Source organism: Camelus bactrianus, chromosome 1 (assembly GCF_048773025.1).
Source record: "Camelus bactrianus isolate YW-2024 breed Bactrian camel chromosome 1, ASM4877302v1, whole genome shotgun sequence".
In the NCBI taxonomy this organism is placed as follows: Eukaryota; Metazoa; Chordata; class Mammalia; order Artiodactyla; family Camelidae; genus Camelus; species Camelus bactrianus.
In genome coordinates this window covers 114464252-114489340 of record NC_133539.1, presented here as the reverse complement: position 1 = coordinate 114489340, position 25089 = coordinate 114464252, and the positions used below count along the sequence as shown (strand labels likewise).

Below are 25089 nucleotides of genomic sequence, written 5' to 3'. Positions count from 1 at the left end.
TTCCTCCAGGGGGTACAATCCAAATATTTAACCACCTCTGGCCACTGGGAGCCCCACAAGAATGGAAGCAGCCTAAACAAGAGCAGATCTACCAGAATGATGTGTTTTGTAGAAATCCAGCCCAGGTACCCCCAGGGAGGTCTTTTCTGCCACACTTCTTGTCAAACTGGAGAACTAATTGTGAATCTACCTACTCACAAAGTTGGCAGTAACAAAACTTCCAAGAAATCTACAAAAACATTCCCACCTGCTGGATGGAGGGGGTAAAGTGTAGGCTCTCTATTAAAGCCCAGAAATAAGAAGTGTAGGGAAGGAGGGAGGGAGGGAAGCTCACAATGACATGTTGACGGACCAGAGCAGGAAACAGAAGGAAGGTGAGCTGTTTGTTTTGGAGACCAAGTTTAAATCTCAGGGGAGAGGAACTGAGAAAATCAAGTAAATCTATGCTTGTAACACTGGACTCATGCTGAAGTGTTCTGAAGTTCACAGACTGTAGAGCCGAACTGCTGATTCCAAATCCCAGGTCTGCTGTGTGACTGCAAACAAGTGATTTCACGTCTCTGCCCTTCAATGTTCTCATCTGTACAGTGGGGTTGACTGAATGAAACCAACCTTATGGGGTGTTTGTAAGCTAGTATATGTGAAGGGCTAGAATGTTGCCTGTTACCAGTTAAGAATACACTAAGGCTAAGTGCTAATATTATTATTGAAGAAATTAGAATAATGTCTATCACGCTAGCAACTGAAAGAGGTCAATTTCATTCACGCAACCGGTATTTACTGAATATAAATAGCAATGAACTGCAGCCAGTGAAATATCTGTTCCCAAAGTGCTTAAATTTGGAGAGAGGGAAGGAAGAGCAGAGGAGAAGGGGAAGACGAAAATAGACAAGTTAAAAAAATTATTTCCGATTTATTACGATGATCAAGAAGAAAATTAAAGCAGAGAAGGGAGAAAAGGAGGTGCTGGGGGAGGGAAGAATGTTACAGACACAGGAAACTCTAAGTCAGGTATCTTAAGTTTGAAAAATGTTTGGTGTATTCCATATTAGCAAGGAGGCTAGTGTGGCTGGAGGGAGAAAAGGGTGGGGTGAAGGTGTATAACGTGAGGTCAGAGGGGACCTGGCTGGGGGTGGCAGGTAGATCATGTAGCGACACGTAGCCACCGTAAGGTCTTTGGCTATTGGCCTACAGCAGGAAGCCACTGGAGGTTTTGAAAAGAGGAGAGACATAATCTAATGCATGTTTTAAAGGATCACTCAGACTGTTGTGTGTGGGATGATGGGTGGAGTGTGCAGGGAAGTGGAGCTGGAAGTAGAAAGATAGGGTAAAAGGCTATTATTGAGAGATGCTGGTGGCTTGGACCAGAGTATTAGCTGTGGGGAGGGAGGAGGGAAGTAGGGGATCCTTTCAGGATAGCTTGCTGATGAATTGGAGATAAGGTGTAACATAGAGAGAAGAGTCAAGGATGGAAAAGCTCTGTGAGGGCAGGCAGTTTTTCTCTTTTATCCAATGTCATATCCCAGCCACCTAGACAGTGCCTGGTAGTCAATAAACATTCCTTGCATCAATGAAAAGGATAGCTTTGATTTGTATTATGATGCCCTTCTTAAATTCAGTAAGTAGTATATAGCAGTTAAAACAGCTACAGGTAAGTGAAGTCCTGTATAGCAAGGACAGTTTCAGCATTTAAGCAGTGAAACCTCTTCTGACCCTTTCATAAAGTTGGAAGTTGCCATTGCTGCATCTCTGCTCCCCCAGTTGCCCATGACCAGGACTGAAAAAGGCAACTTGGATACTTTCTGTAATAGCAAAGTACTTTACAATAAACTATTCATTGTAAACAAACAGAAATCGACAGGATGTACACCTAAGAGTATATAAAAGAGTAGTTTATTTGGAGAAGAGCATGGAGACCCAGGAAATGGAGATTCTGTCATTCATCCTCACCAAACAGTTGCAAAACATATTGACAATCAATAAAGTGAGAATATTAATGTACAAGTATCTCATAAGGTGAGATAAATTATGTACATATTTAAGGCAGTGTATGAAATGCTTTATTTTGGTCATATTCTAAATAATAAAAAATTATGCATTTTATGTCATCTTTTCCTAATATTATATTGCACCATGTGAGAGAGATAGGTGGCTTTATAATAGATGATAATTCCAGGATACGGTCATTTCTAATCCTCCAATACACATTTTAGAGTTTAAGGGTAACAGGGCCTGTTAATGTCCTTGAGTTGATAATAAGAACACACCCACGTTTTGCTCCATGGTGATTCACCGAGGCTTCAAGTTCAGGGATGTTATAAAGTAATAGCCAAAGCTTGAAGAAGGCATTTGATAAAAGGATGTTCAAGTCTAGACATACCTACTTGCTCCTGTCCTCTGGGGTCTTGAGGCTGCTTGAGCTGATCTGGATCCTGTGGGGCTGTGTTCGCCCCTGCTGGGTCACGTTTAGGAGCTGCAACAGCAATCAGTTGATCAGAGGGGCTGGGGTGGGGACGGGGAAAATTCTGTGGAGGCAGAGTTTGCATAGCAGGCATGGTATTTGGGGTGAAGATTATAGGGGAGCCTAATGTTCCCTCGGGTCACCCGGAGCACTGTTGTCCTCACCCCTTTAGCTGGACATCACTGCAGCTTCCCACTCTCTCCCAGACAGCCTCTGCCCCTACCTCCACTCTTTCCTCAGTATCCCAGGGTTGAATGACCTTAAGTCTTGGCTCGCGGGGTACATTCTGGGCCTGGGCGCGCCCAAAGGCAGAAGGACCTTCGTGCTGCAATGTCGGATGAGGAGTGTAGCCTGGGCGAACTTTCCAGGCCACCGCGAAGTTTTCCCATCCTGGGTGCATGTGGACACCACGCGTCCGAGTTTTGCTTCGTGAGTCAATAGGGTCAGTCCTGTAGCCATTTGGAGAAAGCTTCGAGGCCAGTATGAAGCCAGGGCTGCAGTGGCCGGGGGTGAAACGCCGCCCCCGCTCAGTCTTCGGGCAACTCCCACCCCCAGCCGGCGTTTCCCTTTAACGCGCGTGCCCGTCAAGGTCCCCGCGTCCCCTCCCTCCAGCCGGCCCGGCAGCCTCCGTTTCCCTCCCCTCTCCCGGTCCCGACCGCTCCTTCTCCGTGGGACGCCCCTCGCCCGCCCCCGGCCCTGCCCGCTCGCGGGACTCGGTTGTCACTTTACTTTTCCGCGCCGCCTCCCCGCCCCCTCGCCCAGCCTAGGGGCACCCGCCGTGCGCGCGCCCGCCCCCGCCCCCTCGCGGCCGCGCGCCCGAGGAGGAGGGGCGGAGCGGGGAGGCTCGGCGCGGCGCGGCGGGCCGACGTGGGGCTCGCGCTCTCGCGGTCTCTCCCGGGCGGGCGCGCGGGCACGCGCAGTCGCGGGCGCGCGCGCGGACGGCCGGGCGGCGGCGGCGGCGGCAGAGGTGGCTCACGGAGGCGGTGGCTTCACTTTCCAGGACTCAGGGGCGGCCACCGCAGCAGCCGCGGGCAGCAGCCTCGGGAGCCGGAGCTGGAACGGCCGGGGGCGGCGGCGGCGGCGCCGGGGGTGAGTCCGCGCGCGGCGGGGACAGGCGTGGCCGGGCGGTCCGGTGCGCGGGTCCGGTTTCGGTGACTGGACGGTCCGCGAGGACAGCTCGTCCCCGGGGCCTCCTCGGCGCTCCTTCCCCCCGCGCCTCCGCAGCCCTCTCTCCTCGGGCTTGGGCTCGAGCCCGCGACCTGCGCGGACGCCCCTCCCTCAGGTACTCGCCGGGCCGCGCCGGTGCCCCCGCCTCGGCCCGCTCCCCTCAGCGCCGCAGGTCTCCGCTTACGCCGCTGGCGCCCCGGGTCCCTCCCCGCTCCCCGCGTGCCCCTCTCCCCGCGCCCCCTCCCTCGAGCCTCCTGCCCCGGTTTCTCGCCCTTTCCACCCCTCCCCCTCCTCCCCATCCACCCCCCTTCTGCCTCTCCCCTCCCGGCCCATCTTCAACCCCCTTCCGTTCTCGGTTCCCCATCCTTCGCCACCCTCCCAAGCCCCTTGCCTCTCCCAGCCGCATCCTGGAACTAAGTCTTCGCAAAAGTACAGGATAAATGTCACGGTGGAAAGTGCCCGGCTTGATCTTTTGCTATTTTCCCTAATTGCATAATTGCTGCACATGGTGTCTCTCCGGGCGAGTGCCGGGTCTGGCTCCCCCGCGCCGCCGCACCCCCGTGGACCGCCCAAGAGACCTTGTGGGGTGTGTTGGTGTGTCCCCCGGTGTGGAGTGTGTGTTGTCTTGGTCTTTTGTGAAGCCCAGCGCTTGTCACAGTTTGGAGCCGAAGCCCATTTTTCTCTGGTCTCTTCTCTGCAGCCCCCACTGGCCTGGTTTGAAACTGGATTCCTCCCCCCACTCCCCCTCCCTCTCCCCCTCTCTCCTCTCTTAATGTTTTGATCCTTTTGCCCTTTACCATTTCTAATGAAGATAAAGCGTAGCTTCTTGTGGTTTTTTTTTTTTTCCCACGACCAACCAGAAATGTCCAATCCATCTTCCCTTAAGGAAATTAAGGCCGCTTTAGAAAGACATCATCCTGTGCTCGGTGGCTGTTAGACCTATTTGCATGTTTTCGAGATTCATCGTTTTGCATTGTGTATTCTTGAGAGTCCCCTCAAATATTTTTATTTTAAAGTACAAGAGGAAATGCTAGGGTTTACCTTAAGAGTATCTCGCTTTTCAGAAGGATTTAAAGTTCTTAGTTTTTTATCCCTGATTCTTAAAAAAGTATGTTTCTGAATATGTGATAATTCACTCTGGACCTCGGGAACCTAAATATTTGTGTTTACGCAGTTTGGATCCTCTTTGGCTCTTCAGAGTTTTGTATGTGGGTTGGTGCTGATGACGGAGGGTTTTCCCATATTGTCATATCCCATTACAGAAAGGTGCTCCCCCCCAGGACAGAGAACCTTTTCCTCAAAACTTAGGTGTTCCAATATTATTTCCTGCATAAATATCTTTGCAGGTAAGTTAAAAGCTGCTTATTGCTAGGTATTCTGAATATAATATAAATTATTTTGTTTTACGTTTTAGAAAAGTTTAGAAACGTGAGTGGGAAGACAAATGACAAAAAATCAGATGAGAGAGTTAAGTGTTTTCCTGTTGTCAAAGCTCAAACGAACACTTGCCTTTGCCGTTTTATACCATACGACACAGTTATAAGGCTTATCTAGACAGTAATCCGGATTTATGGAGTGACTATAGTTGCCTTTATGGTATCGGTAATATTTATAACCAAATCGTTTCATTTTTATGGAACTTGTGAGTTTCATTTCGCATGTTGGTAATTTCCAGGACTGTAATTACAACGTAATTGTACAAAGCTAATACAGGGTTAGGTAATTTGTGTGTTGAAAAGGGAACAATGTCTAAACTCTTAATAAAACATGTATTTGAGGAAAGTTTATTTCAATATTTAATGTTTAGAAACCAAGTTTTACTTTGAGTACAAAGTAAAAATATAAGTTTAAGTGTCTTAGTATCTTTGGAACTATGGAAGAGTAGCTCTATGCTTATAAATGTGTGATTCAAGGTCATCTTTACTCTAGATTAAATAATTGGATCAAATTAGCTATTTAAGAATTAATCTTAGAAGATAATTTTAAAATGCTGATTTAAAAGATAACATTTAGAGAGTTTTAATTCAGGAATTTTTATTCATTTGTACTTCAGAGAGACAAAACACTAATCTTATAACTAATTAAAATGCTTATAGACTTTTTCTTCATAAAAATTAGTTGCCACTTATGTAGTGAAATAAGTTTTACTGTAACCAGGCATTCAAAAAACAAAACCAACAGAAATTTCGCTTACTCTTGATATTTGAAAAAGATATGAAAACTTTGTTTCTAAAAGTTTCTATGGTGGTTATTAGTGGCCTCAGGGAAATTTATCACTTGTAGGTTAGAATTTGGATGAAATAAAGTATCTTAGGTCAAAAGTGGAAATAGACTTTTTTTCTTTATTGTGAAGCTGTAAAGATTATACATCTATTTGGGTATTTTCAACAATTCTCTAGTGAGACTATAGTCTTCTGATAATCTGGAGGGATTCATGAAATTTGTGCTTTAGATTATGGTTCGGATTATATTGAGTAGTCTTTCAAGTAATTGTATATACTCAGCGTTATTGGAGATGATGTAAACACACATAAGAATATTAAGAAGAATGTGTACCTCTATAACGTAATATTCAACTGAAATTCTAGAGGCATAGTTTATTAAAACTGAAGCTGGAGCTTCAGTAAAAAAGATTTTTGATTTAGGTTTCCAACTATTTTTTATATAATGGATTACTTCAGGTTTAAGATGTATAAAATGATTTCTCAATCATTTCACATTTCTCAAAATATTGCCAGCAGCATTTTGCTGTATCTGAGTGCCTTTGCCTGAGTACTGTTCTCTTTCTTACTCCAGTGCACATCTGCTCCGACATGCTCTTATGTACATACTTAATAAGGTTTGAAACTTCTGATATATTTTAACTGAAAGGAGTAATCTGAAAAAAAAAATCAGTGTTAAATCCAAGGATAAAAATTTAAGTGGAATAAAAATGAAAAAAAAAAGCAAGATATATGTTAGGACTGTTAGAGCTAGATGTGAAACATACTGATGTAAAATTTCAGTATTCTATTAAGTGACTTTAGTGCTCGTAAAAGATGTCACAGCTGTGGAGACTGATGCTCTCCATTTACAGGTTAGGTAGAAGAGCAGTCAGATTTCCCTGCGTGTTTCGGAGCTGCCTGGACAGACCTATTTTTATTTGGCGTGGGAGAAGGGAGCTGTTGAAGGTGTGAGGGGTGGTGATAGTGTGTTTTGTGTGATGTCTCATTGAAGGCATTCAGTATTTTCTATTGATTGTTCACCCCTCTGTGCTCCTGGGTTCTTCCGTTCTCTTGCAGTGCGTTTTGGTTTGTCTTACCATAAAAAATTTCAGTCACTTAGAGGTCTGTGTTATGAAGTCACTCCGATTTAGAGCAAGCTACAAGTTAAATCTTTGGTGATGATGAATTTTAATAATCATTGTCAACTAGCTATACATTTGGACTGATCGTAGTAGTAAAAACAGTGCTTTATTTGAGGTATCTTTTACATATTCTTATTCTTGATATTTCAAGTCCAATTTGATTAAGAGTAATATGATATCTTTTCCTAAAGGAATTTGTTCCATTTATCTATGATTTTTAAAGGTCACACCTTGAAGGCGGTTTTATCTTTTAAAGAAGAGATGCCTCAGGAGGTGGCCACACTGTGCTCAAGTGGTTATGAGGTGACAGTAACGTGGTGAGAGTCTGGGCATCGGTTTGTCCATTTGTTTTTGGATTTGTCAGTACACTCCATGCTAGCTGGGTCACAAGGGATGTGTTCATTGTAGTCAAACTCAGAAATTGATTATGATAGAATGACAGTCAAGAAGAGAAAACTGCAATTCGTTTGGGTGTTATCTAGGTCATAACAGCTACCTACATATCAAGGTAGTGAGGAAATTGAGTTGGTCATCAGAGTTGCTCGCGGAGCATGAACTCAGAGCAAAAGGGATTTGAAAGCCTTGAGGGATATTTTCTGTGGGGAAAAAACAAGGAATCCTCCAGTGTCTGCACACAGTCTTCATCTCTTGTGAAACGTGGTTGCTTAGCATATTGCTGGATCAGTGCTGACACCATCATACAATTCAGTTTTTATTTAGAATCGTGGAGGCCTCTGTGTTCTGTTATCACAAAGGTTGCTTAAAACAATTGACTAGTTTAGAGAATTTTAACCTTAGCCTAGTCCGAGGATATATTCATTTAATATTGATGCAGAAGTGTCCCCCATTTCCCTGTTCCTGTGGCTGTTTTTCCTAACCTCTGTCACAGCACTTAGCAAGTTGGCTTACCCACTAGACCAACTTTCTCATGCTTGTGAGACCAGAGGGCCTAGAACAGTGCCTGGTGGAGAGGAGGCCCTAGATTTTTTTTTTTTTTTTCGGTAACAGCTTTATTGACATGTAATTCATAAACTATGAAAATCCACTCTTTTAAAATGCAGTGGTTTTTAGACTATTTTAGAGTTGTGCAACATTACCGATGTCTAATTTAAGAACATTTTCATCACCCCAGAAGGAAACTTTGTACTTACTTATTTGCAGTCCTTCCCCATTTTTCCTTCACTTCTAGCCCCTCCCAATCACTAATTGACTTTTCTGTCTCTGTGGATTTTCCTATTCTGATCATTTCGTATAAATAGGAATCAGGCAGTTTGTGGTCCTTTGTGACAGGCTTCTTTCACAGATAATGTTTTCAAAGTCCATCCATTTTGCACCATGTAGATACTGTACGTCATTCCTTTATATGGCTAAGTAATATTCCATTGTTTGGACGTAACACGTTTGGTTCCTCTGCTCATCAGTTAGTGGATAGTTGAGTTGTCCCCTCTTTTCGGCTCTATGAAGAATGTTGCTATGAACATTTTGAGTATAATTGTATATGTTTCCATTTCTCTTCTCAGTACATTTTGAATTCATCGGATGAAAGAAAAGTTTTGGCAACTCCCAAAGCTGTTTTGTAAATAACCAACCATTCATTTTATAGTAACTTTACTTGTTCCACTCTAAGATTCACTTTCTCTGTGTTCTCAAGGTACCTTACTGTAGTCCTCCCACAACTGAATATGTGATTTTTGACTCTTTAATCCAGAATCTAAAATGTCCACTGAGGCACCAAGAGTTGATGACAGTCCGAGTACTAGTGGAGGAAGTTCTGATGGAGACCAGCGTGAAAGTGTCCAGCAAGAACCAGAAAGAGAACAAGTTCAGCCCAAGAAAAAGGAGGGGAAAATATCCAGCAAAACAGCTGCTAAATTGTCAACTAGTGCTAAAAGGTACCACAGTTATTGTAACCTTTCTGTTTTTAGTATCAATTTGTCATCTTTTAAGTTCTGTGTTTCTCTTGCATTTGATCATTTTTCTGGGATGTGGACCATGAAGTTTATGGACTTTTCTTTCTTCTTCAGGATTATTTCTTTTTCATGGTTTTAATTGTACGCAATATGATCTTGTCAGTTAAACAACGTGGCAGATTTATAAAGCACGTATCCATAGTGTGCGTGTTAATGTATTATTGTTAGGTGAGCACGTGCAGAAAAATGCATATGAAAGTGTGATGATTCGATTTATAGTTCCTTGACCGTTAGTATTTTATTCTGTTCAGTAGCATAGAATAGAGAGTGGGAATCTGTTGAAATAGTTACTGAGTGATAGTGTATTTTCTACTATTTGCTGTTAGTAAAGTGAGAAATGCTGGAGTTAGCAACAAATGCATCTTGGTTTCATTATATTAGGCAGTGATTCGTTCTTGATACAGGTTTTCTTTTTCTCCAGAGAATAGGCAGATCTGGAAGGAAGATATTTGAATGATTCTCTATTACCACATCAGTTGCTTTTGATGATTGGCATGCCATTGGACTCAGCAGAGGGAATCTGCTTTCATATTGTTACAGTAGAGAGTATCTCTTGGTAAATAATTTAAAGGTGAATTGAATTTAGTAGAGTCTTTCCTGGTCCTGTGATGTACTGTTCTTGTTTTGTTTTAATACCTTTTTTTATATGAAATAGGAAGTGTAAATAAAAGCAGCCTGTAAATTTTAGGCGTAGTGGAATGTCTGAATATTGAATGATAGCTTTGTACTTCACTGGATAGTGTGGATTAGGGGAACCTGTCCTGAAGATCATAAACCATATGGCCTAGTACACTTTGTTTCTCTCTGGCCTAGTTAGTCCACAGCACTGGGAAGAACCTTCTGAGGCCTCCTGGGGGCATGACTTTCTAGGGGGAAATGTTGGAGTGATGGTGAGTGGTCGGCAACCCATCCCAAGGGGCTGGGATAGTCAGTTTCCCTTTCTCGGAAGTGTATTGCTGATCCCTGACCTCTGTGGAAGGAGTTGTGTGAAAGTCAGATAGCCTTGAACTTTAAACCTGTGAACCTCTGTACGCGAACATGCTAGCATGGGAGAAAGGGTTCAGTTTGTTTCTGCTGTCACACCACAAATCCAAAAGGCCTCAGTTGGTGGACCAGTCTCTCTGCTGCCTGGCCACAACACAAAGTGACGTGCTGCTGGGACATGGGGGTGGAGTTAGAGCGGATAAGGAAGGTGGGGATGGAGAAAATATGACATTTAGATGAAAGAAGGGAGGCTAGGTGTGGGAGGGTAAGAGACATTCAAGTACAGGTTGCGGCCCGTGTAAATGAGTCTAATTCAGTCTTCAGCTTCTGACAGTGAGGGTTTTCTTTGGGCCTCTTCAGTTGTCAGGAAAGGGAGAGGGTGGCTGGCCAGGTCTGTGGGGAGTAGGGTTTGGAAAGTGCTTCTGCTGGGGCTGTGCTCCGCTCTCCTGTGACTGTAAGTTAACAGACTCCTGTCTGCCTTTGTGAGGTCCTGCCTTTTCCCCTGGCTGGGAGCACCACCATAAATACCTTAAAATCATATTTGTTGGGTAATGTGGCAAAGACCAAATTCTGCCATGAAAGAGAATGATCTGAGTAGTGTGTAAAAGTGAGGATTGCATGAATTTTTTCAAGTACCTGTGTCATTTTTTACTTCATTTTCATTTTCCTACAGTGTGACAAAGTATAGTTTATATGTTCAAACCTAGTTTTCCTCCCCCCTCCCTCTTTAAAAAGGGTAAAACTTAGTTTTGAGATGGGTTGTGAACGACCCAGGATGGTGCCCGGTTGGCAGATAGTAGAAGTTGGTATCACTGCATTGGTGAAAGAGAGAAGTATCTTTTGGATTGCTTCCTAGCTGGAAAAAATCCCTCCATGCGCAGATTTATTCTTCTGCATCTCGGACTTTCAAACTGTGATGCATGACCTTCCTCTGGAAGGTCTCTGGGTGGTTTATGGGTGAGTGTCTGAAGTGACTTAGTCATTTACTATTTGTTTTAAATATAAAAATGCTGCTTCACTGCTAATTTTCTAAGTGACAAAATTCCCTTCCCCCAATTTAGTTGACAGTGAAGTTGGTTTTTTCCCTCATCTCTGCTTAAGTTCTAACAACTGAGGGAAAAAATGGGAATCATGAGGGCAGCGGCTTACATCTTTTCAATTCACCACTATATCTGCAGTGCCTAGAAGAGTAGGGTCACCGTATTTATTGACTAGTTGTCATAGAGCCTTGAGGAGGGGTTGAATCTTCCATGGATATTAGAATCCCACTACTGACCTGTTCCCAAGATTCAAAGTTAGAAGTAGTTTCAAAATAAAATTCTAACTTACTTTTATTGAAAATTGATTTTTATGCAGATGAGATGTCTTTTCCAAATAGTGTCATTTTGTAGGAGAAAGTTAATCAGTAGCAATGCAGAGCTTGGACTCTAGAGACAGGATCCAGGTTGGATTCTAGGGTCTGGCATTTAGTCACTCTGTGATCTTAGATACATACTTTAACGTTTCTAAGCCTCAGTTTTCTCTTCTGTAAAATGGAGACATAATAGTCCCATATTCACAGGGCTGTTGTGAGGACTGAATGTGCTAAAGCATTATTTGGCACATAGTAAGGTTTCATACACAGATGCTATAAGTCTACAATATTTTTCAAGTCCATTTGATAAACTTTAGGGAAATGAGGTATATGTTAACCTTTGGGGACTTAATGCTATTTGTTAAACTAGAAAAACTCAAATGCTATAATTATATACATTTTGTAGTAACTAAAGAAAAGTACTTTGCACATAAATGTTCAATTACATGAAATGTGCTATAATTGTAGACTTAATATTAGATGTAGAAACATGTTTTCTTTAAAAAAATCTGACTTTTAAGATGTTACAGAAAAGTAATGTTGGATACAGAAAATACTAAGTGGTTATTTTATTTAAACAATGGTATGAATTAATTTCTGTCTTTTGGAGTTAAGAGGGAGATTATAGTTACTTCTTTGATGCATTTTTGCTCTTCTTTGGCATGAATTTGTTTCTTTAAAAATTGGCATGCTCTTATCAAGATATGTTCTCCTGAAAATGTCTGTATCATTTTTGTTATGTTTGCTGTATATCTGATTATATTTGTTATATATATTTCTTTTTGTTATATTTGTAGTTGAATTATGTCTGCAATGGCAAATTCTGATGATTCTGTTAAATGGACTAGTCAATTCAGTAAAACATTTATTTTGAGCTCTTCATTGAATTGACTCTGCTGCTTTTTCCACAGGTTGACACACCTGTGAATGCGAACTTTAAATCATATTTGTACCATATTACTTTTGTTCAGAGTAGACATTGTGATTTTTTGGACACAATGTAATACTGTTGTGGGAATGACACTTGATTTTTAAACTAAATTTTTGTTGGGTCGAAAGGTTGATCTCAGTGTATTCCAGCGTGAACATTTTATTATATGGCCTCATCTAACTGTTTTCCACATGAGAATGAAGTAGTATTCTTTATAGATCTTTTGTAATTACTGTTTTTTCTTGATTCTGAATGTGCATTTAGAAACTTTTTACTGTTCCTGAAATCAAGATGCATCTTACAGTTGATATGCACAATCATTAATCGAGGGTGTCTTAAAAATCAGTGGTTTTTAGAATCACAGCTACGTGGTATATATCACCATTCAGAATTAAACTCTATGTTTATTATTTGTGGTGGCTATGTGTTTTCTAGATTAATTCAGAGACTACTTTGAGCTTTAAAAAGTTTTGGTAATTAGTTACATGATGTTTTCTTCTTGAGAATGAGTTCATTTTGGAGGGTGTTGGCCAGTTGATTGAATTGGTTAGAATAGAAGTCCTTGGGTAACTGAGGAATGAGGACCGTAGAGGAATACAGGAAGTCATCTAAGTGGATGCAGGGTTTTTTAAAAAATAACTGTTGAGAAAACAGCTTTGTGAATCCCTATGTCTGTCTATTCATGTTCTACTTGGTCCTGAGTGAGTTACTGAATTTATTTAACCTAATAAGTGTTTGTGTTCTAAACATGTCAGTACCTCTACACTGCTTCATTTTTCTGAACCATTAATCCAGTATGTTGATGTTAAAATGAGTGCTTCATATCTTCTCCATTTGTGTCTAATTTTGGTACCGTACTCTTCAGTGAAGTCTGAATGAGTGATGATTGCCCCCTGTCCCCAACTCCTCTTTCTTTTGAGTAGGTGACAGTCACATGCAGTACTTAACCATTCCTGGAACATTTAAGGTATTAGGTGAAGTCTTCCAAACTGAGATTTAGTCTGTGTTTTGCTTCTGACTTGTTGTCTCGGGAACTTTGTGTAGTTGCTGACTTCTGTGTCAGAATAACTAAAGAAGTGGCACTGCGGGACAGAAATTGGAAATTTAGGCAATTGTCTAGTTGATTTATGTGTAAAGAAATAATTTTGTCTTAAAAGATCTGAAAAGAGAGAGGTCTGTCTGTTTGACTTAGCAAGATAATTGCTTGTCTTTTCACCTTACTTGTGTATAGTAACTAGCCTTAGTTTCCTTATCTTTTAAGTGGGGACTGATAAAACAGTAATACTTAGAGAATTCTGAGAGATTTATTTAATTCAATTCTAATAGCCTAAGATCATCATGTAAAAGGTACACTGTAAGTGTGAATTATTGATGCTTTTTCATTTTTCCTCGCCCTAAGGGACGTTGCCTGAAATAGCTATCTTCCTTACTCCACGTGTCAAGACTGAGAAACTTAATACATAACATGATCACAACTTTTGAGATAGAATTGAATTGCTGTCATTGAAAACAGCAGGACATCTTGCAACCGTTTAAATAGCAATTCTTAGTATAATCTTTTCTTTCAGGAGAAATACAGCTGTTCTTTGGTAGCAGGTGACTCAAAATATATTGTAATATATTGACTTGCTGCTCAGAATTGTCAAGTTTATCAGTAAATTGCTTTTTGTATTGAATAATTAGATTTAGAATTATAGACATCTGGAGGGGTTTCAAGTTTCATTATAGAATTCTGTGACAAAATTATGACATCAGTTTTTTAAACCAGAAGGGACAGTATAAGCATAAAGCAAGATGAGTCATTTGAAAATCCCAAAGAAGTTCTTTTATGTTAAAAATAGTTTTATTTGACAGTTTAAGCAATCTCTTTTGAATGCCTGTCCTTTGGTCCCCTTAGTTTAAAAACAGTATATCAAAATTATTCATGTTTCTGGCAACAAATTAAATAGCACAGAAACATTTTTTAATGGAAAGCAACAGTTTTCTGTTGAAACACTCTCCCTATCCCAATTCCATTCCCTCTTGGCCATCTCTGGTTTGTCTTTCTAATGGTTTTTCTACATAAGGCTAAATAATATACTTAAACCTGCTTGTGGAATTGTTAACCTAAATTATATCCTTTGACTCCTTGCTGTGAAATTTGAGGATGTAGTTTATTTGCCTGCTCTTCCTTTCTTTTCCCTCTTCCCAGTCAAGGATAGTTACATTTCTTTAAAAAAAAAAAAAAACGAGAGAGTACTGATTGTCTTTCTAAACTATTTAGTCTATATATGTAAGCCGCTATTAATTATTCCTTCAAATTTCAGCGGTATTCCTTGGCTCCCTACTTTGTAAAGTGGGGATATTAACACTTTTGTTCTTTCCATCTACTCACAACCATCCCCTGTCCATTTTTAGTTGGTTTCTGTTAGCCACACTTAACTTTGCATCTTCAAGGTTAATAACATATATATTGTGTACTGCAACTACAACCTGTCTTCTGTGCTTTATCTGTAAGTAGAAGACCAATAAATTATCTGTAGATTTACCCAACAGGGTGTTAGGATTGGATTTCCTGCAAGTCCAATGTCATGATCGCACAGCCACCCAATGAGTCTTGGCATTTAGGCAAAATAGATCAAATCTCTTTTTTCAATCCCTTAATGTCTGTTACTTTATTAAACTTATTTCAGATTTTAGTTTCTTTCCTATTTGATCTGTAGTTTTCTCATACAGGTGTTTTTCTTTTGGGATTTCTGTCTTTTTTCCCTTGAATGATGTGTCTTTATGTCCGTGTATGTCTGCAGCTCCTCTTGACCATCTCAGCCTGCTTGATTTACACCACCTGCTTTGTCTTCCAGAAGCACACTGAAATTTCTCATCCATTGGTGACCACCCCCTTCTCTTTGCTATTTATTCCTTTTTGTCCCACCTGTGGCAAAACCTGTGCCCCACCTTATTTAATTGTGTGCCATATGTACCTCATATGCATATTAACACATCTTATCACCCGTATTAGAAGGAAAGCTAATGTTTTAAAAATAAGAGATCATGGAATTTATCCTAGTTAGCCTCTTCATTTCATAGGGCAGAAAACTGAGGCCTAGAGAGAAAGCAGGTGTGAGCAGTCTTTTCCCCCAAGAACTCTAAATTAGCAGAATTAAAATGAAGATTTTTGGGGGGCTTTACATCTGTTAGTCTTGCTCTGCTTCGTTATGTCTCCCCAGCCTTGAATCATCGTGTTGAGAGGTGAAAATTAGATCTGTAGCATGCAGTTCATTTGGGAAGTTGGGGCCAGTCATCCTGGAGGAGTCGCACCAATTCTGACAGCTTTGTTTGTTGTCTTGAAAAAGACATAGAATGAAGTTGTTTGAGAATTTTTTTTGTTCAGAGTCTTGTTTTTTATGGTACTTTACTTAACTGTCATCCATATAATACCGATAACTACCAGAGAGCAGGCAGCCAGCTGTTAAGTCTAATAGTTTAAAACCAAGGCAAAGGAGAAGAAATGGCTTTGAGAATTAAAAAAAAAATTTAGTTTTAGAAAGCCTACGGTTAAGGGAGAAGCAAGATGGCGGAGTAGAAGGACGCTTGTAGCTCACCCTCTTCCACAAATACACCAAAACTCACATCTACGGACCTACTCAGCCAACCAGAGCACCTGCTGAACTCCGACAGAACATCGCCCTCTCCGAAAGACAAAGACGCCAAAAATCTGGTAGGAAAAAAGGAAAAAAGAAAGAAGAAAAACCAAAACAGTGCGGGACTGATCCTGCGGGGAGGGAGCAGCAAAGGAGGACTGGCGCTCTTTCGCTGGGTACCCCCTTCTCCAACGGAGAGGCCAGTGGGACGGAGGGGGAACCTCCAAGGCTCAGATCTGCCCCGAGCACCCCTTGACCAACAGAACTGAGTTAAATGGGCACAAAGGGTCCCCGCAACACCCAGCCCGAGAAGTGGGCCCACAGCTGGGGCTGGGGCAGGTGGCCTGAGCTGGATGGAGGACGGGGGCAGCTGCACTGAGGTGGCCCCCGGGGACTGCAGGGTGCTGTGTGCCGTGGCTGGGAGGGGAAATGGAGCAGAGCAACCTCGGTCCCCCATAAATTGCAAAAAAGCAAAGCAACACGGCTGATGTGCCCTAGGGGGAGGGGCGCCATAGCCTTTGTCTCCTCAGACCTGCGCCGCCGTTACTGGCACTTCTCGTGAGAAGAGAGGCGGGGCTCAGCCACAGCTGCCATATTCTCCTGTGTGCAGCGCCTCGGTGGGGGCGGGGCCAAGACCTGAATCTGCACCCGGGGGCTCCACAACCTCCTAGGCAGGACTCAGACTTGTCTACAGCTGGAGGCAGATAGAATCTTTCTGCCCTGGCACCTAAGAGAACTCGCCCCGCCAAGACAAACGAGCTGAGATTTGGCATGGAGCAGAGGCGGGGCCGGTCCGCAGTCTTCCCCGAGCCCACCTTCAGAATGCCGTCCCGAGGCGGAGCAGGCAGCTGCACAGAGCAGTGGAGTGACCAGCGCCGGGAAAGGGTGGTCGGCAACCCGCTTTCCTGGCAGGAATGCAGCACCTGACCACGGTGCTGGGAGGGGGCACGATCCGCCCACCTGCCTCCCCCAACTGCAGCATCTGACTGCAGCATTGGGAGGGGGAGTGACTCGCCCCCCTCACTGGATAAGAGCTCAGCACCTGACCCAGTGTTGGGAGGGGGCATGATCTGCTAGCCGACAGCCACTGGGAGCAGCACAGAAGAGGGCTCCAACAGAGGGCCTCTGGAAACAGCAAGCTGAGTTTGCGAAACAGGGCGAAGACACAAAGACCTCTCAATAAAATCATTAAGAGCACAGCGTCTCCAGGAGAACTAGATAACTGATACTCCTTAAGCCACAGTGCCAGAGAGATATGAGCAATATGAAGAAGCAGAGGAACCACTCCCAATTAAAAGATCAAGAGAAATTTCCTGAAAGCACAATCAAGGAAATAGACATTGATGCCCTGCTAGATCAGGATTTCAAAAAAGGAGTGATCAAAGTACTGAACGAACTAAAAGAAATAGTGTTTAGAGATATAAAATATGTCAAAAATGAAATAGAAGCTACAAAGAAGAACCAAGTAGAATTGGTAAACTCACTTGCTGAGATGAGAGCTGACCTAAAGGCTGTACAAAGCAGGCTAGAGAATGCAGAGGAACGAATAAGTGACCTAGAAGACGGGACAACAGAAAGCACCCAATCAGAATGGCTGAGAGAAAAACAAATAAAAAACAATGAAAACAATATAAGGGACCTAGGGGATGATATAAAGCATGCCAATCTACACATAATAGGGGGTCCAGAAGGGGAAGAAAGAATAAAGGGGATTGAAAAGGTATTTGAAGAAATCATGACTGAAAACTTCCCAAACCTAAAGGAATCAGATATCCATGTACAGGAGGCTCAGAGGGTCCCAAACAGGAAGAACCCAAACAGACCCGCACCAAGACGTATCATAATCAAGATGGCCAGAGTCAAGGATAAAGAAATGATCCTAAAGGCAGCAAGAGAAAAACAAAGAGTGAGTTACAAGGGAACTCCCATAAGGCCCTCAGCTGATTTCTCTGCACAAACACTACAGGCCAGAAGGGAGTGGCAAGATATATTCAAAGTCCTGAATGAAAAAAAAGATACAGCCTAGGATACTCTATCCAGCAAGGCTATCCTTTAGGATAGAAGAGAGAAAGAACTTCACAGATAAGCAAAAACTAAAAGAGTTTACCCACACTAAACCCATGCTAAAAGAAATATTGACAGGTCTACTCTAAATAGAAAAGAAGCAGGCTGCTACAAAAATGAGAAACTCATAACTGGGAAAGAGATAACTGCCATGAATTACAAAAAGAATAAACACAAAATTGTAAAAGAAGACATCTAAATCATTAAGAGTGGGAGAGGGAAGCAAGGAAATCCATTGTGGAAAGCAGTATGGAGATTCCTCAAAAGACTAGGAATAGATTTAACATATGACCCAGGAATCCCGCTCCTGGGCATATATCCAGAAGGAACCCTACTTCAGAATGACACATGCACCCCAGTGTTCATAGCAGCACTATTTACAATAGCCAAGACATGGAAACAGCTTAAATGTCCATCAACAGATGACTGAGTAAATAAGAAGTGGTATATTTATACAATGGAATACTATTCAGCCATAAAAACCGACAACATAATGCCGTTTGCAGCAACATGGATGTCACTGGAGAACGTCATTCTAAGTGAAGTAAGCCAGAAAGAGAAAGAAAAATACCATATGAGATCGCTCATATGAGGAATCTAAAAACAAAACAAAACAAAACAAAACATAAATATAAAACAGAAACAGACTCATAGACATAGAATACAAACTTGTTGCCAAGGGGGGCGGGGGTTGGGAAGGGACAGACTGGAATTTTATTATGCCAACTAGATAAACATGATTATACTGTATAGCACAGGGGAATATAAACAAGGTCCTGTGGTAGCTCATAGCAAAAAAAAAAAATGTGACAATGAATATGTTCATACATAACTGAAAAATTGTGCTCTACACTAGAATTTGACACCACATTGTAAAATGACTATTACTCAATAAAAAATGTTAAAAAATAAAAAAATAAAATAAAATATGGATGCCTGTACCCTAAAAAAAAAAAAAAAGAAAGCCTGCGGTTAATACATGAACGACAGTTAAGAGGTTGCTTAGTCTTACAAAACAGTATAACACTTAGCCTTTGTGTATGTATATAGGAGTTAGATGCAGTTAAAAATAAAAAGTGAACACATGAGGGCGAAAACATGTTTGTAAAAAAACGTTCTTTTTTTTTTTTTCATGAAGCTCACACAATTACATTAAAATAATTATCTACGTATTATTAGGATAGTTCCAGCAAAAGGAGTTTTAGTAAGGCTTATTGAACTCGAAAGCTGCAACCCTCTGCGGCCTGGAGGCTTCTGGGAAGACTACCATTTATATTTTGCTAGCAGTTTCAGGTGTTGGAATGAGATCCTGATAATCCTTTCTCCACCAACTGATTGGCTCAATCAGGATGCTTGGATTCAACTTAATATGATCATCTTTGCATCACATATGGGGTATTCTAGTGCAAATCAGAAGTTGGAGTGATCTGTACATTGTGTGGCCAACGTTTCCAGTTTAAACTAGAAATTATGGTTAGTGTTACCAGTGGTTGAATTAAGTTTTAGCTTCCAAGTCATAGTGTTGCCTCCACAGGCTACACATGTCGACAGTGGCCAGTCTCGTCACTCTGTAGGCGCGTTGCCGAACACGTGGCAGAAATTTCTACTTTGTTGGTATTGTATGTGATGATTTATACAGTGCTTCAAATAAAAAGCATACAGATGGGAAATATTAGTGTAAAAGTGTAACATTTTAATGGAATATTAAGAGAGTGAAGACATTTTAATGTAACTTTCTTTGTCTTTATTTTAAAGAATTCAGAAGGAACTTGCAGAAATTACATTGGACCCACCTCCCAACTGTAGGTAAGTACTTATGGATTTATTTATTTGTATCTTTTGCAGAAGATATAATTGAATTGTTGGTCTGATGTGCAACTGTGGTTGTAGTCAGATTAATTGGTAAAAACATCATGTGGTTTGGACTTAAATGACTGTGGAAGATAGTGGTAGTGATTGTCTCTGTGCAGAAATGAGATATTCAGCAGGAATGTTTGTGGTGGTAGCGTGGAATTGCCAAAAAAGGAGTAATGCAGAAACAATAAGATGATGAAATTATAGGGTGACAAATACAATGATCGTTTAGTGGAAGAAGTGTTGGGGTTGTAAATGATTTGTTTAATGATGGAATAATAGTATGACTAAAATATTTGTTATTTGATAATTGTTCAGTTGTTATCTTGTTGGAAATTGATTTTTTAAAGTGCATTAAACAGTTTCTTCATGGTTTACATTATTTCTTATGTCATTGGTCGTGGCTAAGTAAGAATGGGTAATTGGAGGCAGTGGTGTTAAATTTTAAGCACTTTCTCCTTTATGACCACAACCCTGAATTTTCTGGTCAGAGCTTACTTACAGGAAGTTAAAGTGTGCACCTGGAAATAGTTAATGATATGCAGGTTCATAGAGGAAGTGGAGAGAAATAATCTACTTTATACTATCTTGGTGCAGTAGTTGAAAGACGGTGTTTGGCTATTTTAAGGTATTTCTTTCTTTTTTTGATATGAGGTCAGTATTGGAACCAGGCCAACATGGAGTTTTATAGTTTAAATTGGTAGGCTTGTGCATTAAAGGTGAGAGGGCAGATTTCCAATATTGAATGCAAGTTTGAATGCAATATTGAATGCATTATTTGGTATGATTTATGATTTTACCAATCTTATTTTTATATGTAAGCAAAGATAGCAACTCTCGTTATTAATGAAAGTGAAAATATTGCAGATGGCTGGTGTGGCTGGTTGACAACTATTTTGTATAGGGAAGATTCTAATAAGACTTGATGTTTGTGGTGAATTTAATATGGTTCTTTACATAAGAGTCATAAATGGTATATAAACTTGCAGTAATAATGTTCAAAGACTGTTTCACTCAGCTAGAACAAATCATTCTTTGTTAGGTAAAACTGTTGAACAGTTAAGAGTTTTCTGTCACCCTTAAGACTGTGTTTCATCAAAGCTGTTTCAGATGGCAGACTGGTGTTTAGGCTTTGGTAGCCAATTCATATAAGTGGATTGATTTGTGGAAAAACTTCAGTTTGAATTAAACTTAAAATCCCTTGTTTCTTAGGATAGCATTTGTTTTAATGGTTTGAATTTTTAAAAAATAGGCTTTTATCACATATATTATTTTTGTTTCCTTTTTACAAACAACTGAACTGGAAAATATGTGAACTTAATTTATACACTTACTTGCTCAAATTTTGACAACAGATTATTGGCAAAATAAACTAACTGCTTTTGAAAAATGAGCTTATTTAAGGCTCATTTTTGATAAATGAAATCCACATATAATATCATGTGATGATTAGACTGTTTGCAACTTTACTATCAGATATGTTATTTTCTAATGCGTTAGTCTAATTTAGCCACAGATAATGATTTAACTTTGATTAAACCAATATATTATAAACATGCATGAAAACTTAAGAGTCTGAGGAAAGGAATTAGAATTATATAATGGTAACTACTTAGATAAATGAAAACATACCAGAGATCTATTTAATGTAAAAAAGAGAAGTTTACCTATGGTGTCATCTGAAATTTGGGGATTTACTTTTTTGTTGAGCCTTAGTTAATGTGTCATTACTGGTTATGTAAGCTCTTTATAAATAATGCAAAATATACGTAATAATTTTCATTTTTAAATGTAGCCGTCACATATAATAAGCCCTGCAGACGGTTTCAGGAGAGATAGCTACTTAGTTGTATTTTTTCCCCACAGTGTTATTGAGATATTGACATGGAAAGATACCTCCTTTGGTTAATTTGTTGGCTTATGGGAATTTGTAATGAAGTTCTTTAAACAGTATGGAGATTGCATAGCTAGTTTGCTTTAGAAGCAAGGTCTACTGGTACAGTGGCTTTGGCTCCTTTTATTGATCCTCAAGTAGTTGATTGGACTGATCAGAGATAAAGGTCATATCTACCTCCATTGTACGTGGTACTCCCCTTTTGCAAGCAGAAGGCCCTCTAGGCTGTGGCTAGTGGGGATGTGGGGTGAGTTCCACATTCCCTGTGTGCTTGTGCTGCTTGATACAGACGTTCAGTGTGCTTGTCAAGTGGGTTACTGTGGTCTTTGGATTTTTTGGTGTCAAACATTTGATTGTGGTTTATAGTAAATCTCCCTGTCTGTATTTCAGTGAGAATGTGGTTACTATCTTGAGAAAGAGAAGTTAGAGAATAATTTTAGTTTGGTTTATTTTTGGCACAAAACAAACAGTGCTCTTGTGGTTGATTTTAAAAGCTCTGTGCTGCCTTCATGTATGTCCTAATGACTATAATGAATTAATTTATAGAAATGTGGTAAATTAAAGCCATCTGCCTAATAGAAAGAGTCAGAATTCCATTCACCTAGTACTCCCTTTGTGTATTGCCTTTCCTGGGACACCTGCCTCTCAAAATCCTACCTTTTGGTTGCTTGGGTAGTTATTAACTCACTAGCACAGATAAGGCTTGTGTGTGAGGATTGTGGATTTAGGCAATCAGAGGGGAGAGGATTTTATCTATTAGTTGTCTCCATGAGGGTGAGTGTGTATCACATTCCACCTGGAGTGGTTTATTCTTTTTTCCTGGAACCTTAAGAAGCTAGTCCAGCCTGGTTCTGTGTGTATGTCATGTTAGAGATGGGACCTCAGAATTTCCGTTCATCTCTTATGTGATGTCCGGTCAAGCAACTGCTGGGTTCATATTGAAGCAGATGGCATGTCCTCTCCTGTAGTATTGTTGAAGATCTTTTCAGGTTTTGAATGAACTTAAATATTTTAAAAGAGCATCCACAAAATAATGTGATAATAGGTTAAATTATTTCTTCTTATAGGAAACACATGCCTGTACATCTTCTGGTTTTCTTTTCACATTTTTTGTTGTCCTTGAGGTAAAAATGCAATAATACAGTTTTTTTAAAGCTGGGTTGAATTTTTTATATTATAGCATCAGAGTTAATGTTTAAAAACAAAACTTTATGGTATATCTAAGAAAAAAGTTTCTGTTGATAAAATCATAGCATGTGTAGGGCCATAGGCTTAGAAAGGTGTACATAATTTGGGTGAAACTTGGTTATATACTTAGAGTATTCTCTATAGAAAGTAGAATACATTTTTCTTGGCCTTGGTGTTTATGATTGGTAACATAATAGACCCATGACATTTGCAGGGTGCCATCCAGAGGCCTCTACAGATCCATAAATGTTTTCATGACCCCGCTGAGTTGGAGGTGTTAGGCTGTTGGCTAGAGTTGCTCACAACCTCAGTGCCCTGCACACCAGCTTAGCTTGTACACAACTATGATGTGACTTTCAGGATTCTTCACAATTGTCAAAAACAGATCTTAAATCTGTAGTGTCCTAGTGTGTTCATTTCTATTTCCTTGGTGCTGGTGGAGAACTGGCAGCTAGCCAGAAACATTTTCAAATTAAAAATTTTTGTTATCCAAAGGATAACCTGTTTCTCTGTATTGCAGAGAAGTTAAATCCAAATTTTATTATGATCTGATAATGCCCAAGTTTATGTTAGCTTTATGAGCATGGAAATGACAGAGGTCCTTATTACTTTTTGAAAGTAGTTTGACTATGGTAAAATGATTCATTTTGATTTTGACTTTTGATTTAGTAATTGAGCAGATAATAGGAGAAAATACTACAAAAGAGGGTGTGCTTCAGTTACACTAGCAGTTTTCACTTTTTATTGCTGTTTCAATGATCTCATTGAGCACAGGCTCTGCTTTATTTTTTAATTGTAACAGCTTTATTGAGATACAATTTAAAATGTAAAATTCAGTGCTTTTAGTGTATTCACAGAGTTTTATACCCAGAATAGTCAATTACACATTTTGATCAAACAAATCAATTTTACATTTTGATCACACTAAAAAGATACACCATACCTTTTATCAATCACTCTTTCCCTCTTTCCCAGTTTTACCACCATGGAGCCCTGGGCAACTATGAGTCTACTTTCTGTCTCTATAGATTTGCCTCTGGACATTTTGTGTAAATGGAATCATACAATATGTGGTCTTTTGTGACTGTCGGGTTCTTTCATAAAGCATAATGTTTTCAGGTTTCAGCTGTATTGTAATGTTCATCAGTGTTTTACTTTTTTTTTTGCCTCTGAATAATATTGCATTGAATGGATATGCTACATTTTATTTGTCCATTCACTAGTTCATGGACATTTGGGTTGTTTCCACTCTTTGGTTATTGTGAATACAACTGCTGTGAACGTTTGTATACGAAGTTTTTTGTGGACATTTGTCTTCATTTCTCTTGGATAGATACCTAGGAGTATTGCTGGGTCATATAGTAATTATGTTTAACCTTTGGGGGAGCTGCCAGACTATTCCAAAGCGGCTGTACCATTTTACCTTCCTACCAGTAGTGTATGAGAATTCCAGTTTCTCCACAACCTTGGCAGTTGTTATTGTCTGTGTTTTTGATGATAGCCATCCTGGGAGGGGTGAAGAATTATGTCATTGTGGTTTTGATTTGCATTATTCTGTTGAATAATGATGATGATTACCATCTTTTCATATGCTTATTAGAGATTTTTGTATCTTCTTTGAGGAAATGTGCATTCAAATTCTTTGAGTAGTTTAAAATTGAGTTTTTGTCTTTTTGTTGTTGAATTGTAAGTGTTCTTTATTTATCTTGAATACAAGTTCCATCAGATATATGGTTTGCAAATATTTTCTTCCATTTTGTGGATAGTGTTTTCACTTTTTTAATAGTGACCTTTGAAGCTTTAAAGTTTTAAAATTTGATGAAGTCCAATTTTTTTCTTTTGTTGCTTTGTGTATTTAGTATCATTTTAAAGAAACAATTGCCTAACCCAAGAGTAAGATTACACCTACATTTTTCTAATAAGAATTTTTTAGTTTTAGTTTCTGTATTTTGGTCTGTGATCCATTTTGTATGTGGTGTGAGGCAGAGGTCCAACTTCATTGTTCATCTTTTGGATACCCAGTTGCTGAAAAGACCATTTCCCCCCTACAGTTGTCTTCATATCCTTACTTGAAAAATCAATGGATCATAAATGTGAAGGTTTATTTCCGAACTCTTAATTTTATTCCATTGATCCATGTCTGTTCTTAATATAATCTTATCTTAATCTAATCAAGACTATCTACCAGTCTTGATTACTGTACTTTGTAGTAAGTTTTGAATCAGAAACTGTAAGTCCTCTAACTGATGTACTTTT

At 40.1% G+C, this 25089-nt stretch overlaps 1 protein-coding gene and 1 long non-coding RNA gene across 4 annotated transcripts in view; one reads left to right on the top strand and one right to left on the bottom strand.

Moving 5' to 3' along the window:
* Positions 1–2044: 2044 nt before the first annotated feature.
* LOC141578814 (uncharacterized) lies at positions 2045–3372 on the bottom strand. Its single transcript, XR_012509512.1, has 2 exons — positions 2685–3372; positions 2045–2473 (listed from the first exon to the last, which is right to left on the bottom strand). It is a non-coding gene; the product is annotated as an uncharacterized LOC141578814 (long non-coding RNA).
* Positions 3368–25089, top strand: part of UBE2E2 (ubiquitin conjugating enzyme E2 E2) — a 326256-nt gene continuing 304534 nt past the window's right edge. The window contains exons 1-3 of one of the 3 annotated variants that reach the window (XM_074371691.1): positions 3368–3550; positions 8683–8866; positions 19653–19703. In XM_074371691.1, coding sequence (XP_074227792.1) covers positions 8691–8866; positions 19653–19703 — 227 coding nt within the window. In that variant the 5' untranslated portion in view covers positions 3368–3550; positions 8683–8690. Of the gene's footprint in view, positions 3551–3593; positions 3744–8682; positions 8867–19652; positions 19704–25089 lie in introns of those variants that run through there. The other 2 variants (XM_074371697.1, XM_045511241.2) reach the window with 2 other exon arrangements.